We start from the raw sequence: 17,155 nt of genomic DNA, 5'->3' as shown, positions 1-17,155 counted from the left end.
GTGACTCTTATATAATGACATGTTCCACTTTGCTCAAACTGGTTCCTTTAGAACACCAACCTCGCGATATCCTTCTGAATCACCTTTTGGAGAGGCTTCTCACCACCAGTGAGAGCTCAGGGAAAACAGAGAGCTCAGGGAAAACAAAAGTCTAACTCAGCATTGGCAAGAAACACTGTTGTAAACGCTCATGAAATCTCAGTACCCTATGTTTTTCTAATGAATTGCAATGTAAATAGATTTAGTGAGCCTCAAGGAAAAGAGACATGGCATCTTTTCAAATAAGGCTTTTAGGAATGACTACAACAGAGGAACACATAATAACCTTATTGACAGATGCACAATGATCCTGCGGTGATACTTTCAGGCCACTGCTCCACTACTGATTGTTGGGTGATATGTCTATTGGATGTATGCCCCATTGTTTGAGAGCTCATTAGACTTGTGCTTCATTGTTTTTTTAAAATGACATTTGCTTGGCCAAACACATACACCTAAGCTAGTCACACTTTGTCTGTAGCCAACGAAGAAAAGTATTTCTAAACTGTGATGCATCTCACTAAAAGACTATTTTCTAAAATACATCAGATGAGTTGTGCCCCCAAAATGCCCATTTCTATTCACTGGCAACAAAAACAGTCTGAGATGTCATACTCAGTTATAGATGCACAAAGGGAGGAATACCTTTCATGTTCCCTTAGAAATTTCTTTTGCTTCCTTTTTAAGCACAGCACATAATCAATAAGCCACTGTCTCTATCTCTAAAAGATAAAACTACAGCACAGACTAGCATCTATCCTCAGAAATGTCTTAATTCTGCAGTAACACAAGGCCACATTCTCCATCATCCCCATCTACGGCACTATAACTGGCACATCTTGTCTGTAGCACACTGCTACAAGATTCCCTCCAGTAAAAATCTCTAGTGTAGTTGTCTATCCCAAGACAGTTCCCTTTGTGTATTTCACAAACCAGTTCTCTGACTTCAGGTATCACACTCTGCAGCTTCCCCCCATGGCTTTACCCAGAACATGGTTTTGCTGCTTCCAGAGTTTCCATTGACTAGGTTAATCACAGTACAGCACACAGTACACAGACTCTTTGCTGTGTGGCTATTGGCTGTATGTTATTAGGTATTAGGTACCCGATAGCTTTATTGCAGATATATGAACGTTGAAAGAGATACCCATTGAAGGGCTTAACAACCACAGTGGACCCATGCCCTTAATTTGTGTTAATGGGGGAACTTATTTGAGGTGGAATAAGTTTTCTGAATGGCAGGTGAGTAAGTCAGAGAGCTGTTTCATTTCAGTGCATTACGGGGTGTTCAGCCCGCGTACTGGGTCTGGCTGAGATGGAGTTCATCTTCCCACAGCAGCCCTCACAGTGCTGTTCTTTGCATTGCTAGCAAGAAAGGTGCTGATAACACACCAGCGGTTTTTGGCTACTGCTGAGCAGCACTGGCACAGCACCAAGGCTGTCTCTCAACATTCACTAGGATGGGGGTGGGCAAAATCCTGGGAAAGGACACAACTAGGCCAGCTGACCCAAACTGATCAAAGGGATATTCTGTACTATGTGATGTCAGCTCAGATATAAAAGGTAAGGGAAGGAGGAAGAAGGGGAACATTCATTATTTACAATGTTTTTCTTCTGGAACAAGTGATATGTTCCTGCATGCTGAAGCCCTGCTTTCTGGCTGTAAGCTGAGTGAGAATATGCTTTTTAATGGAGGCCCTAGAGACCATGGATGCATCCTCATCAACTGCAGGCACAATGTCCTTGGGAAAGAAATTATTATCAGTATTGCTGATGATCAATATTTTTCAACTGTAAATATTTAGCAACTAAGTTTTATGACAGGATCTTCTGTGTGTGGATTACGGAAGTGGGACTAAACATATCTGCAAATGCAGCCAAGCAAGCACAGAGTGACTTGCTGGTTTGTATATTGGAAATATGTGACTCAGACATTTAACTATAGTAAATTAGAGGAAAATGACTGAATTGACTGCAAGTGGAAAATCAGGCAGATATTTTGCTTCTTTTGTTTAAAGTTTACAGTTGTTAAATTTTATATGAATCCTTAATGCAGATAATAAGCACAGGAAGAAAAATGAAGGGGAAAAGCCAAAAATTCTGGCTTAGTTGCCAATCTTTGATTAAAATAAATATGGTAGTAAGAGAGGCTCATGTACTAGAAAGTTTTTAGAATTCTTTGCTGGCAAAATTTCTGCATGTTTGTGCTTGGGGTATTTTTAATGCTTCACCGTGAGTTTTGGAAGTAGACACTTCAAGAAGAGCTGTGAAGTTACATGGAAAATTATGTGATTGCTTCCCACTCTTCCTGGTGAATTCCAGAGCATGAAGCCAAAAGCCAGAATGCAGCTATGTTTCCAGGTGCCATCAGCTCTCAGTATGACATAGTATCTAATAGCTACTCAGGACGTATGCAGTGTATTTTTTAAACTTGGGCTTAGGAGGAGAAGTAGAAGAATTTCAATATTATTAAAATTTTTATAGCAGTGAATGCTTAAGCTCTAATGACCATTGAGACTGTACTATAACAGTGATGCAGACTGTATTCTGCATCACTTTCTAACACATCTGGACTGTAGATATCAGCCTAGGCTTTTAATGTTCTTTTGATCTCTGACTGTACAAATCCTATAACATCAACATGATATAACCTTGTAACATCATTAGGTGAAATACCATCTTTCTGTGATTCCACTGAGCTATGTCAATACATTACTTTAACATGATACTTGAAAAGTTGGTTTGTTGCCTAAAAGAAGGGTATTCCAGCAAGTTTGTGTGCAGTAAAGAGCCTTGGTTTTCTTTTTTTTTTTGTCTATCTACAGAAAAGAAGATGATCAGAAATAAATTGCATATTATACATTACCTGAATTTTTCTGTTTATTTTGCATGAATATTTCATATTCTGTAGCTTGGTAAGTACACAGTGATTTTCTACTGCTTGTTTCTCTTAAACTACATGACAATGCAGTTTGTGTTTTTATACTGGCTTAGAATGCACAATGACTTGTAAAGAAGTGCAAAAATATAAAATATTTCAATAATTAGATGAAATTACTGCCATGGGAAGGCAGACCTCTCACTAGACCAGGCTACTCAGAGTTCTATCCAGCCTGGCCTTGAATATTTCCAGGGATGAGGAATCCAAAGCTTCTCTGGCAACCTGTTTCAGTGCCTCCCCACCCTCACAGTAAATAATTTCTTCCTAATATCTAGTCTAAACCTGCCCTATTTCAGTTTGAGTCCATTTCCCCTAGTTCTGTCACTACATGTTCTCTCTTTAGAAGATTATTTGTAGGCTTTTCTAAGTTTATGTGAGTTAAAAATATGGAAACACACATGGATGCGGTAATAATTAATTAATTCAGCAAAAATATTGATAAAACATCAACTAGCAGATCACTTAGGCTATTTGGCAATTACTCTATTCCATGTAGTCAAGTTGAAATACATTATTCTACTTCCATAAGTGGATACAAGAGAGAAAAAAATTGCTCTTTGCTAGAGAAAGCTATATTTTTCAAAGAGTTTGCACTTTTAAAAATTACTTTATTAAACAGACAATTCTTTCAGAGATTTTTACCTGACCTCTTTTTGCTTTGAAATCTGTATATGTTGTCTTGTAAGCCGCCTGTTTGAACAGCACTTTATAAATGACTCCGTATTTTTATAGGAGACAATGACAAAAATTATAACCTGAGAAATGCTTAAGAATTTGAAACATTGTGGAAAATGAAGAGAAAATCTGCAGGTGATATGTGAGCTCAGTTTTCAGTTTGATAAAGTTCTATTGTATACATAAGCCACAATTATGTCTCCCTTTACAAAAAGACTTCTACATTCCTACAACGAATAACTGTTGATTTTGAATGAAAAGCAGAACATCTTTATTAGTGCATATGATTTCAACCAAGAAAAGTGTCTCATGGGAGTTATTTTTCTATCATACTAGAACTGATATTTTAGTTCAGAAATATTAGAATTAAAATAGGCTTTACCCTTCTCTGCTGTCTTACAGTGTAGCTTAAAATTTTGATGGCTGTGAATCAGGGATTTGATCTTAGTATTTCAAAGGCAAGATCTAGACCACAAAGTAAATGATAAGAAATAAAGGGAGAAAAAAAACATGAAATAAATTTAAGATGGAGGGAAGCAGAAAATGTGCTTTGATTAACTGAAAGGTTAATTACTGAAAGACTTCCTCCACATAGCACACTGTTAATTAGAAAGTCTGAGCAATGTGTGATTTAATTTAACACCATGCAAAAGGCCAACATGGCATAGTAAACTTCCTGATTCTTCTTGTGTTTGTGAAACATATAACTTGGTGTTCTAGACTAAAGGAAAGCTGCTTTTCCTTTTTTCTTTATTTTAACAGATGAAAGACAAGGTTAAAAAAATGAGACTTTGGTAGGGATGACACCAATTATATACCATGGATTAGTGTTCTTACCCACCACTGTCACCTTAGCTCTGATCTGTTAAGCACATTGGACACGGAACAGAGCTGTTTTGTACAACAAGGTTTCTGGTCATCTCAAGAGGAATATTAGGGTGTCTTCCAGAAAGCAGCAAGTCTTGAAACTCACATTCCTTTTCTAACATTTTGAGAAAAGTCTTCTCATAAGAACGGAAAGTATACTGCTAAAAGTGTTCCACAACAATGGAACTTCCAGCAGAGTGCCAGACTGTCCTGCTTATGTCTCACCAGAAGCTCCTCACTCCTTATGACTTTTGGAAATACTCTGAGCAAACCATCAGCAGCACACATGCGAAGGTACTGACAATAAGCAAAATGTATGGGGAGCCCAGAAACATCATCAAATTTGGCATCTCCTGGTGTGCCTCAGGGACTGAAGGACTGTCGAATTCCTGATTTACAAAGAACTATAGAAATGGACAGAATGGATACAATATTGGATAGTGAATTTGAGGGAGTCTGGGACAGAGTTCACGAGATTTGAGTCCCCGTTGATGGATATATACATTTAACAAGGAAACTTGTGGGAAAATTTTTTATAGGATAATCAAAAAGACAGTCTGGGATTACTAATGTAGTACCAGGCCTAGACAAGGCATAAACCCAAGAATTAATCATTGTGTCACTGTCTCCCACACTCTGTGCTGTGAAGGCAGTACCTTGAAGCCGGTTGATAGTACTGTGAGCAGAAACAGCAACACTTTCAACCATTAGAAAAGAATTCATCCTCTGGTTTTAGTCACCTAAGCATTAGTCATATAATCCATGCTGCTTACACAGGTACTCATTATAAAGTAATCAAATGTATACTGACATAGCTGTTTCAGAAAGGTGCTCTGAATAGGTAAACTCCTTCCATTTACTCCACTTTTTCAAGAGTAAAGTTGACTCCTGTCTTAAGATACTGCTGTAGATTTTGAGAAGTCTAGAAATGTAGAGCCATTTTCTCCAAATTTTATTTGAAGGAGAGTGGGAGAATCCCATCACAGTAGTAAGTAAAGGAGAAATAACAAATGCATGACAAGCAGCATGAGTCAAGTAGGAGGAAAAATGCAAATTCTTCCTAGTGCTATACAATTAATTTTCAAGGATGTAAAAATCCACATTGTCACAGACTAATAATTAGATACAGCTTATTGTCATTCAAGGACTTTTAACATGACCTGCTCTTGTGTAATGACTTTTATTGTTCATTGCAGAGTCGGGATACCCATTTCCATTTATGCTGCTTTATGGATAATTCATTAAAATCTACCCAGCACAGGCTAATATTAATTTGAAAAAAAATGGCTGCCTCTTCAGACTTAGAATTATTTCTATTTAACTAACCCATGTTAATAGTAGTTAAATGAAGAAGAAATAAACCAAGAAATACAAGCAGTGTAACAAGGAAGATAAAATATCTCTCAAGCAAAGAAAAGGTCCACTCAATCCTCCATGTTTGGGACAGAAATTTTGATAGCTTTTAGTTTAATATAAGCAAGCCCCAAACACATAGGTTAAAAAGAGTATTGGAAAGGAAGAGGGAGTGATCACTTCGCATCAATCCCCAAATAACAGGGCCTAGTCAAAAACTAGAGGTCTCTCAACAGCTCCTGTAACACTCGTACCCACCATGGCAACTACCTCGTTAAGCAACTACCTTTTCCCTATAGTGGCACGAGTTTACAAAGGAAGGTATAATTTTCTTTCTCCATACTTCTGTCCTTTGTTTTTGCTCCATGTGATCTGCAGGAGAGTGTCATAATTGGAAAAATCAAAGCAAATGGCATACTGGCAATCAGGTCTGCTTTTGACAACAAAAGTACTAAAGCATGTATAAAATTCTTAAATAAACTTGCAGCATTGAATAAAAAAATCAAACCCTTTTTCTGCTCTGAAAAACCACATATATTTTAATCTGAACTGACATAATACCTTTAACAGCGCATCATTTCTGTTGGAGAAAGATTTGCCAACAAGACAAACATACAGTCACAGACATCTAATTTTCTAAGCTTTCATGATTAATATTTTATGGCCCTCACTGATCTGCCCAATCTTGAGGAAAAATGTGGCACAGCTAAAGAATTTATCTGTATCAAACAGGAGGTAAAATGCAAAGTACAATAGAGATGTCATAGTAAAGTATTGAGTTTGCTCACTGTTAGCTGAAACACTGCATGGAGTGCTTTATTTGAACAGCAGAAACAACATTAGCATACACAAGTATGATAGCATACCCACTAAGAGAAAAATATGATAAATGCTATTTTAAGGGGTTTTTTAACTCTACCTAAGCATTTCATTTTATACAGTCTTCTCTAAAGTTACAACTATACCCTTTGCTGCAGATTTCTGTAAGAAGTATTTAAAATTTAGCCTATCAACATTTTGATTTATCAGCATTAGAAAAAATATAAAAAGGAAGTTATTCTTTTTCTGCATTCACTGATGAATCTCAATAAGACATCAAGGACCACCGACTGTAATAAAGACATTTGAGGAGACCACATAATTCAAATAATTTTGTTAGTGAGTCAGTTTGCCTTAGTGAAATGTGAAATAGTGAGAAGTGAGAACAGAAGGACTGTACTGTTCTTTGTAATAACTTTATCAGTTATGCTGAGGTGTAGCAGGAATAACACATTTGGCTATAGCAAAGAGGAAACAATGAATTTACATAGATAAAGATATGAATTTACATATATAAAGAATATCTGCCGTTTACAAAAGGTTGTCCATGAATCACCATTTGATGATAATGTAGTGATGTATGAGGTTTAAAGACTGGCTGAAAAATCCCTAGGTTAAGTTCCTTGTTTGTCCTGCCTAGACTGTGCTGTGGGACTCAGGTCAGGAGGACACAGCTATGTAATTTGCAAACAATCCAGAGTAAATGTTGGTGCAACTCCCTGTCAGACTAAAATAAGCTATGAAAATGAGGCTCTGGTTTGTGATACACTTCTTAGTACTGTGTCAACTACATAAGAGAAGTGACCAGCTTCATAATCATCCCTTCTAATCATAGGATGTTGGTGTGATATTGAGCAGTTCCTGAAAATTGACAAGTCCAGAGGCACTCATTCTCCAGAAAGGTTATCCTTATATACAGCCCTTGCAATAGTGGCTGTTTTAAGCAGTCACAGCATTTCCAATACAGAAATGCTGCTTGAGGGGATGGTCAATGGAGTTCATACAGGTCAATTCCTACATGGAATCAGGCTATAACCAACACTAGAAAAGGTCATCTCTGGCTTTGTCTAGTCAAAACTTGAAAATCTCCAAGGACATTTCACAACCTTCTTGGTACCCTGTCGCAATGCTGCCCTGCCCTTCCAGTAGATTTTTCTTGCCCAGGTGTCTAATATGAAACTCTCAGGATGTAACCTCTGACATTGGTAGGGAACTAAAGCTGCAGTTCCACTACCTAGTATTAAATGTGAAAATTAAAGATGAAAAAAAGTCATAAAAGCACTTACAACATTTCATCTGTGCCACCAGATGCAGGAACTGAAAACTTCAGTGCAAAGTCATCTCACAACAGCTCATAAGAAAGACATGAGAACTCTCCTAGCAGAATGCCTTACCATTTGGAGATCCAAGTGAGAAACTGAAAGACAAGAAATGAAAATACATTTTTCAAATCTCACCAAATTTATTAGGAACAGCTATGGTAATTACTACCAGTGTAGATCAATGGGAAAGTTATTAAATTATCTATACAACAATTAAAATGCAGATGATATTCAGTCATCTGTATTTCAGAATCTGACAGTTAATATTACCAATTTTCAGATAAACCCACATCCTCATAGCACACCCTCAACAGTAGTTCAAAATTCATACCCAGGAAGAAATAAGAAGTGCAAAGGGGAAGATAGAAGGAAGGCAAATCACAGCTTGAAGTGTGTTATCTCTTAAAATGCCTTATCTGAATGAAGATAGCCAGCTGAAAATCTGCCTGTGGATCTCCAATGAACCAGTAATGTTTTCATCAAAAGTAAATCAGATTGCCCTAATTCTGAAAGCATTATTGAACAACTGTAAGAAGGGGAGAGTGCTACAATAAGTGGCATATTAGGAATATGAGAACATATTTCTGATTGTTCCAGCAGTGTTTCTACAAACTGCAGAAGAAAATGCTTTTAAAAGGATGTCTAGGGAAGGGAAGGGAAGGGAAGGGAAGGGAAGGGAAGGGAAGGGAAGGGAAGGGAAGGGAAGGGAAGGGAAGGGAAGGGAAGGGAAGGGAAGGGAAGGGAAGGGAAGGGAAGGGAAGGGAAGGGAAGGGAAGGGAAGGGAAGGGAAGGGAAGGGAAGGGAAGGGAAGGGAAGGGAAGGACATTGATTCAGGAGACAACAGATCTAGCTACAGGTGAGTAAAGAACACAGTACCTTTGGCAAACTGTTCATCCCTTAACCTTGGACAATGTTACTAACATACAGTTTTCTACTCGTTAAGACCACTATAATTCTGCTGCTAAAATGAAATGAAACAAGAAGTTTTTATCCTGTGGTGAAATGAGAAATTACAGTCTCACCTATAATTTTAGTTTTATAACTTCCCTGTGTTAGAATGAAAACAGCATAGGGATGCAGTACCAAGATAAATGATTCAGCTTGTCCTTTGCCATTAAATCCTTAGTGATGTTACCTGTTAAATACAAAATTTGAGTAGACAGATAGATTGCTTCTGTGATTCCTACACATACTAAAGCACACCATGGTCTTCAAAACAAAATGAAACCTGAGTAGATAGGATAAAACTCCCTTTACAAATAGCCAAGAAAATTGCTGAAATGATAAATTCTTTTATTACTGTAGACATAAATGATGGTCAATGGTGTATTTGCTTAGACTGTGAGGAATTTAACACAGCTATAAAAAGAGAGCTGTTAAAATGTAGATGATGATGATAATAATGATAATAATAATAATAATAATAATGCTACAACAAAGACAGCATGTTAAACTGCCAAAAGAAAAAAAAATATCAGAGCATAATTTGGAAGAGCAGAACTCATGTCTAAATGGTATGCATCCTCAGGCTTCCAACGATGAAAATCATCTCAGCGCTAAGCATTGTCAGGAGTAAATATTCTTACAGTGTCAGCTAGTAATAGCCTCATGTCTGGCCGTTTATCATGAGGCTGTGCGTGTGCACACTGGAAAAAAAAAGGGGAAAAAAGCTCAAAAAAATCCAAATCTAGGGAAGCCTCATCCTAATCACTGAAAAATAATTAATATATAATTTGGTTTTAATGCATGACATTTTTATATTGTATTGCTTCCACTATATGACAGTAATATTCTCCTCAGATAATAACAATTCTAGCTCCCGCTCATGTCTTAGAAAATAGTGATTTCTTACTGAAGAGTTTCTGCTTGGGATAGAGGAGCAGGAACAACACAAATCAAACTGATCAAACAGTGAATGGACAAAAATTATTCTGCCTCCTCCTTTTTTTTTTTTTTAATTTTTTTATTGAGAAGGCTGAAAGAATGACCCCTGGTTTATGCAAATTGCCACAGGTCTACTGAAATTGAAATCACTTTTTTCTGCCCTCTCAGAAATTTTTCTTCAGTTTGAGTTTCTCTCCCCCGGAGTTATTTTTCGTATCAATAGACAAAGAAAAGGAAGGTAAACCATGAAAGCTGTTTCTTAATTTCTCTCCAGTTAGAGATCAAAAGCTGTTGCTGATTCTTTTTTTTTGATGTGTATAAGCTACTGAAAATAGTTACTCAGAATCATGCCTGGAAATTATTCTTAAATAATTTTTCAAATGGCTTCACTTTTCCTACGTTGCATACCCATAATATATTGTCCTTATATTTTTTTGTGCTAAGGGCAGGATTTTATGATTGACATATTATGGCACTCTAGAAGAGTACTGGAAGGGAAGTCACACCAATGTTCTTTCTAACCTATTAAATAATCATAAAGGAGATTTTTCTCTTTCTAGTAGTCCTCATGGATGATAGGCAAGCCCGACCCTGTGCCACATTCTTCCAGTCCTTATTCTTTAATCCCTTGAAACTCTCAAAAGGCTGTTTGCATGGCACACATCTCCTTTTGTCGTGTGCCAGGAGCGACTCCTGGCAGCGGCTCTGAAGGCCATTGATGGAACCTGCACCATTCCCAGAGCAAAGCTGTGCTGGATGTGAGGGGCACTGTGCCAAGCCAGCCCGTGTTTGTATCAGGCATCGCTGCTCTTGTGCCCAGTGGGAACCTCGAGGGCTGCCTAAGGATTTAAGGCAGAAAAGCAGGGGATGGAAAAGGGCTGTTTCCACATAGACTCATCTCTTCTAGCAAAGGCAGTTTCTGATGTGTAAAGAGGGGGATATTTTCCAAAGGGATCAACTAAAACTGTTAGAGGAATTTATATAAGCTTTCCTGAAAATGTTAAATTCAATTTGCCTGGTGAATTCTATGAATCTGTGTAATTACAGAAAATAGAACAAAGAAGTAAAAATACATATTATTTTATATATTTTCTTCTTTAAATTTAGAAGCTGACATCAGATTTTTTTTTTCACAGCAATAGAGAAGTTTTCATGTCTGCAAGATGGGCTAGAATATTTAAAGCCTTACCTGAATGTTTAGAGAACTAATTTAACACAAACTCCAATTCTCCTGATCCTCACAACTGGTCCATGTCATAATTTTAGGTACTATTCCTCTTGCATCTGTGAATAAATAAATGCTTGCTAACACATCTATGTAAAAGACTTACAATCAGAATTAAATAAAATATTAAAAGCTACACTTGGAAATTTTAAAAACTTTACTTTTATCTTCCATTTTCACTTAAATATAACTTTTAATACCTGTCTGCATTACCTCTTTTTTTCCTATTTTATTTTTGATATTATAAAGTTTTACACAGCACTTCCTAAACAGTCAGTGCCTGTCAGAAGCCATTTCATCTTTTCAATCATCTATGCTACTCATTTAGTAAGATTAATTTCTAGTAATTGTTGCATCCTGCAATCAAATAGTAAAGAAGATTTTAATATATGTGTTCAAACCAAACCACTGTTTTTCTTTCTCCGTTTCAGTAGAAATACAAACAAAATTATCTATCTGTCTATCTATCTATCTATCTATCTATCTATCTATCTATCTATCTATCTATCTATCTATCTATCTATCTATCTATCTATCTATCTATCTATCTAATCGTTCAGTAGCTATGTTTATAGAACAAGCTGCTCTTTCTTATTTACTGGGTTGGGAGAAATGATTGCTTCCTGAAGACTGGCAATGTTATTCCAGTGTTAGTCTTGTGTAAATGTCAGAAGCACCTTCCTGGGAAGTGAGGTGTCTGAGAAAATCAGAAAGCACTACAAACCCAATTTTTTTTTTTCAAAGTCAATAGGTAGAGCCAAGTGAAGAGCCATAGTGTTCTGCAGTGCCATGCATCTACACATGTTTAAGCAACTCACATCTTGACATATTGTGCTGGGAAAAGGTTTACGTGACCAGAAACACCATGTAAAAATAGGTTGGTCCTACATGAGATTTTTAATTCTCACTCACCTCGTGAATGTATTGCTTTCCCCTAATTTTAAAATTATTTAAAATGGAACTGTATAAAAAGTACAAATATAACAATACTAAACAATTGCAATTACCAATTATTAAACAGCCAATGAGATATAACAATTTTTTCATGCATACTGTAAAAAGGGAAACCTTCATAAACATAGTCCACAGTAATGGAAGGCTACCATCGAATGGATAAATATAACATCTGACTCTTTTGATTTTTGTTTGTTTCCTAAACATCTGTACATACAGAAAAGAATGGCAGAGGGAAGGAAGTGGGAAAGAACATTTAAAGTTCATAGAATGATAGAAATGTTCTCAGGTTTTACTTAATTCCACTTATGCTGGGATCCATTTACACTGGGACAACTAATAATGCTCCACTAAGGCTGGGAGTAGAACAGAAACAAAACCAAGAATTTATAATTCACAGTTTTGAATTCATGGTAATCACAGTGCAAAAATAAGCCTTTGGGCGCTAGCTTACCACCATAAAATATAAAAGCAAATTTGTATCAAGCATGGAAGAAGTATATGCTCTGCATATAATTATGAGTTTTTAAAATGTTTAATGGCAGAGTGGAATAGCTTCATATTCTTCCCTTACAATGTTGCATACTATAGTATTACAGTATCTGTTCAGATATGGTAGTGATTAATTTTAAAAACAATTCAATATGAAAGAGCATATTACAAGACAGTTCAGATACTTGTCAGTACTTATTATATCTGAAGAGATATTAATTTAGTGTTATTGAATATCAGAAATGGTTTTTCAAAATTTCACATTTTACAGTGTAACTTTAAAGTTGTAATATTTTCCATTTGGTTCTTAAAAGCTCTCAGTCACATCAATTAAAGTACTAAACATATTTACATTGACAAAATGTCACTGAAAATTCTTTTACTGAATGATAGCATTTAAAGTTCAGCTTCTTTTGTTTATAAATTATTTTTATGTTTTATTTTCTTAGCCCTTATAAAAATAAAAGTGAAGATAATTTTGTGAGAATAAAGACAGGCAGATTAAATTTAGAAGTACTATTGACAGAATAGGAGAGTTTTTATGTGTGTTAGAATTTTAGAGCTATTGATATAGCTTAATTGTAGTATTATAAAAAGAATTTAATTTGATGATTTACTTAGTGATATATTTGTGGTATAATTATGATATACAGTTTAAATAGACAAAAAGCTTTTCAGTACTAATGCATAAAGACTTTTGAACTGAACTTCTAGAAATTGAAAATGTTCTTTCAATTTATTGACTTTAGTAGATTGAAAGAAACCTATAACCATGTGAGGACATGCTAAGAATAAAGTACAACTCACATAAAAGATTAATGACTTGCTTTTTAATATTTTATCATCTCTAGAAAATGTGTTGAAAGCTTACAGGTTGTAATTTTTGTTGAAAGAGAGCAAAAAAAAAGTTTATAATAGTTTTAAAGCAATCTTGGTTTTCAGAATCTCATAAAAGAGTGTTTCTTATAATCTTTTGATATTTTTGACTAAAATTCTTTCACATATAAACACTAGGTGCTCAAGAAAATGACCAATGCATCATTTTTACATTATCACTTCAGAAGAAAAGTGAAGCAGCTTGGTAAGGAATATTTTCTTTGTATTCTCTTATGCGGCTTTCTGTTAAACTCTTGCAGTAGGAATATATTCAAAACTAAGTATTTTTTTGTTGCCTGAACCAGCTGGACATTTAATGCATCCCTTGACAAAAGAGTATATTGTGCAAAATATAAATTTTTACTGTCTACTGATGAGCCACTTTTGAACAGTTGGTTAGGCTTCAGATAAAAGTTCTTGTCATTTATCTATTTGTAGGCAGTTCATTTCACTTTTAAAGACTTCTTCTCACTGTACAGTCCACAGAGAGCAGCACAAAGATTTAGCTCCAAGGTAGTTATGATTGGATTTCTTATACAGGACATCATCTTTGAGACATTTGGACCAAAACCTTTTCTTAATTTTTTTTTCAAAGTCAAAACTTAGAGCCAAGTGAACAGCTATAGTGTTCTGCAGTGCCAGACATCTACAAATATTTAAGCAACTGACACCTGACATGCATCTTTCTGCCATGCTCCCTTCCTCACAACCTGGACTATTCCCTCTCCAGGAAAGCTTTGGAAAAGTGGTCTTTGCTCATTTTCTAGATCCCCATGGAGTATCAGACACTTAGAACAGCACTGACATTCTCTCTGTGAATTTTCGCTTTCAGGCTCTTCAAATAAGAGAGAAGATGGAGGGGCATCCCTGTCCCCAGCAAGGAGACCTGCTGAGGGATACTGCTCTGCAAAAATCTCACTTCATTGAGAGGACTGGTTCTTTGGGAGGCTTTGCACCAGGCACATCCCACATTGCCAGCTTGCTCTGTGAGATGGCCTTGCAGCCCGTGTTCCATGGTGAGTTGTTCATTCCTGTCCTCGTGCTGCAAAGCTGCTCTCGTAGCACAGCAAAGGTGGGAAGGCTTGGAGGGCAAAGCACAGTATATGCTGTGCAGAATAGGAAAGAAGAAGAAAAGCAGGGAAGATGAGGAGCTGGCAAAAGCCACACACGCTGAATGGCCTGTGGGAGTTGAACAACATGTGTCCACAGAGGGCAGTGACTTAGATTTGTTGGTCTCTACAGGCACAGATTGGGGTTCTTCTGTCACCTCCAGTTTGGGCTTCTCCCTACAACAAAGGCATTGAGGTGGAAGAGCACGTCCATCAAAGGACAATGATGGGTCTGTAGCACAAGTCTGATGAGGAGGTGCTGATGGAGCTGAGGTTGTTTAGCCTGGAGAAAATAGGCTCAGGAGAGACATTATCGCTCTCTACAACTGCCTGAAAGGAGGGTGTAACCAGGTGGGTGCCAGTCTCTTCTTTCAAGAAATAAGAAAAAGAAAAAGAGTATCAGGTTGCTCCAGGGGAGATTTTGATTGAGTATTAAGAAACATTGAGTCTAAGAAACATTAGTGTTATCTTTTCTCTGGGAAAAATACTTGGCAGCCCTGTATCTCTTACCTTTCTCTTTTCCAAAAGATATGTTAATGAAAGAAACTATACCTGTGGGTGGACACTAATTACCATGCATACATACACACCAGCAGGCCAGGAGCACAAATTCCATATTTCCTTTATGGAAAGCTCAGTATGGTCTTTTCTTGCCTTCAGAACCCGGCACATCCAACACCTCACACTGCCCTGCACCAGTACACAGCAAGAAGAAAGCACACTGGGGAGTCTGCCTTCAAGCATTAGCAAAATTAAAATGTTACCATCTCCATGAACTTTCTGTCTCTCTCTCAGCCCAGGAAAAGTCTCTCTCCTATCTAAACTCCTTAGGGTGGAGGACCCTGGCATACCAGGCATCATCCTGAGTCACCTTTACTCCTTTGTGACCCCAGCAGCTCCGAGAGGAAACAGAGTTCACTCAGTAGCAGATCACAGTCTGCTGATACATAGTCTTTTCACTGGGCCTAGCAACTGAACCAAGAAAGAGAGTCCAGGAGTTTGCATTTCCCTCTCATGTCCAAAAAGACACAACAAATAGGTGTCTGGTGTCTACAGATGCTACAGATGTAATGGATGATAAATCTCAAGATGTTAGGCAGGATGGCCCTTCCTTGTCTCTGGGTGGTGCCCTCTTTAGTGCTCAGCGGATAGATGGTGGGATCTGGAGTTACAGCACTGGAACCTCAGAGCTGGGTCCAATGGAGATATTGTGTAAACACTCTCTTGAGTTGGGACACTGTACCCTGTAGCTGCATGCTGGAACCCAGGGGACAGAAGACTCCTCTGTAAAATGAGAGAGATTATTAACGTGATCTTTATACCTTCAGGCACATCACGCACTGCAATGAAAAGAAAAGATCTATTCTTAATGTGTTCCAGACGCATAAATGAGAATGATAGTATGCCACTGGGGACTGGCAGGTTACCTCTGTCCCTCAGGAACAGAGCCTGAGCATCAGGCAGGACAAGAGCTGGTGGGATGTGAAGGAACAGGCAAACACCAGCCAGATCCTGCTGTGCAGAGCCATGAACCCGGAGATTAGAGAGCTACATGCAGCCAAACAGGCATAGGACAGAGAAGAAAACAGACAAGAAGGCCCAGGGCAGAGAAGAAAACAGTTTCTGAGCTCTTTCTACATAATGGGCACCAAATCCTCACCTTCTCATAAAAAAACCTCTCTTATTGTCCCAGGCAGGACAGTGGTAGGCAAGCTTTTATTCCTGAGGCTCCTGTCACTGCCTAGTGGACATGATTACTGAGGTCATTGCAGCAGAGACCAACACAAAGGCTCTCAATCCAGTGCCACCGCTGTCACAATGGCAAAAAAAGCAGGACCACAATTAAAGCTGAAAAGGATTTCAAGTCTGCAGGCTCATTAGAAATAGCGTCGCTAGGACAAACAGCAGAGCCAACTGCTGCTCCAGAAATGCCTTCAGATTAGTCCTTCTGACATCACTGATACATAAGTGCATCATGAATGTCATTAGTGTCAGGCAGACTCCTGAATGAAGGCTATTAACATGCACAAGAGCTAGCAAGCGTTGCTCTGTGTTTCATATTCTGATTCATCCGGCAGTTCACTGAGTATTTGTGCTAAACTGTCTTTTCAATGTAAATATGTGCTTCATACTGGAGTTAGAAAAAATAATTATTGTGGTGTCCAAAATTAAGTATATCAATATAAGACTTTTTGTGGGTATTTCAAATTTCTGAATACACCTTTAACAACGGAATCAATAGTTTAGTTAGTGATCTAATAGCTAACACAGACATTTCCAAGTAGCAAATATGTTAATACTCCAGGTACAATTATTTTTCCTACCTTTATTACCTTTATTTTCTTTCTTACTTTAAGACACAAATAGGACTGAAGTGATTTCTCAAGTTTGGGAACATGTCTGGTCCCAACAGTCAGTATTTTCTCCATTTATATAGACAACAGGCAAGTAAGCCACAGCTCGACTCACTGCCTTATTGCCTTTCTTGTCCAGATGTGGGGAGCCAGTAGATGTGTTATGCTGTTATTTCTGGCCTATAAATATGTAGGGAAGTCCCCTATAGGTCTCAGAGGCCCAGAGAGATGGTATTCCTGTGTGT

The 17,155-nt window shown here is 37.4% G+C and overlaps 1 protein-coding gene across 1 annotated transcript in view; it reads right to left on the bottom strand.

Moving 5' to 3' along the window:
* Positions 1-17,155, bottom strand: part of MGAT4C (MGAT4 family member C) — a 326,605-nt gene that overhangs the window by 21,692 nt on the left and 287,758 nt on the right. The window contains 1 exon segment of the mRNA XM_063154937.1: positions 8,089-8,111. Within this exon segment, the coding sequence (XP_063011007.1) occupies positions 8,089-8,091 (3 nt within the window). The 5' untranslated portion in view covers positions 8,092-8,111.

The sequence above is a fragment of the Melospiza melodia genome, chromosome 4 (assembly GCF_035770615.1).
Source record: "Melospiza melodia melodia isolate bMelMel2 chromosome 4, bMelMel2.pri, whole genome shotgun sequence".
In the NCBI taxonomy this organism is placed as follows: Eukaryota; Metazoa; Chordata; class Aves; order Passeriformes; family Passerellidae; genus Melospiza; species Melospiza melodia.
This window is presented reverse-complemented; position numbering and strand designations above follow the sequence as displayed.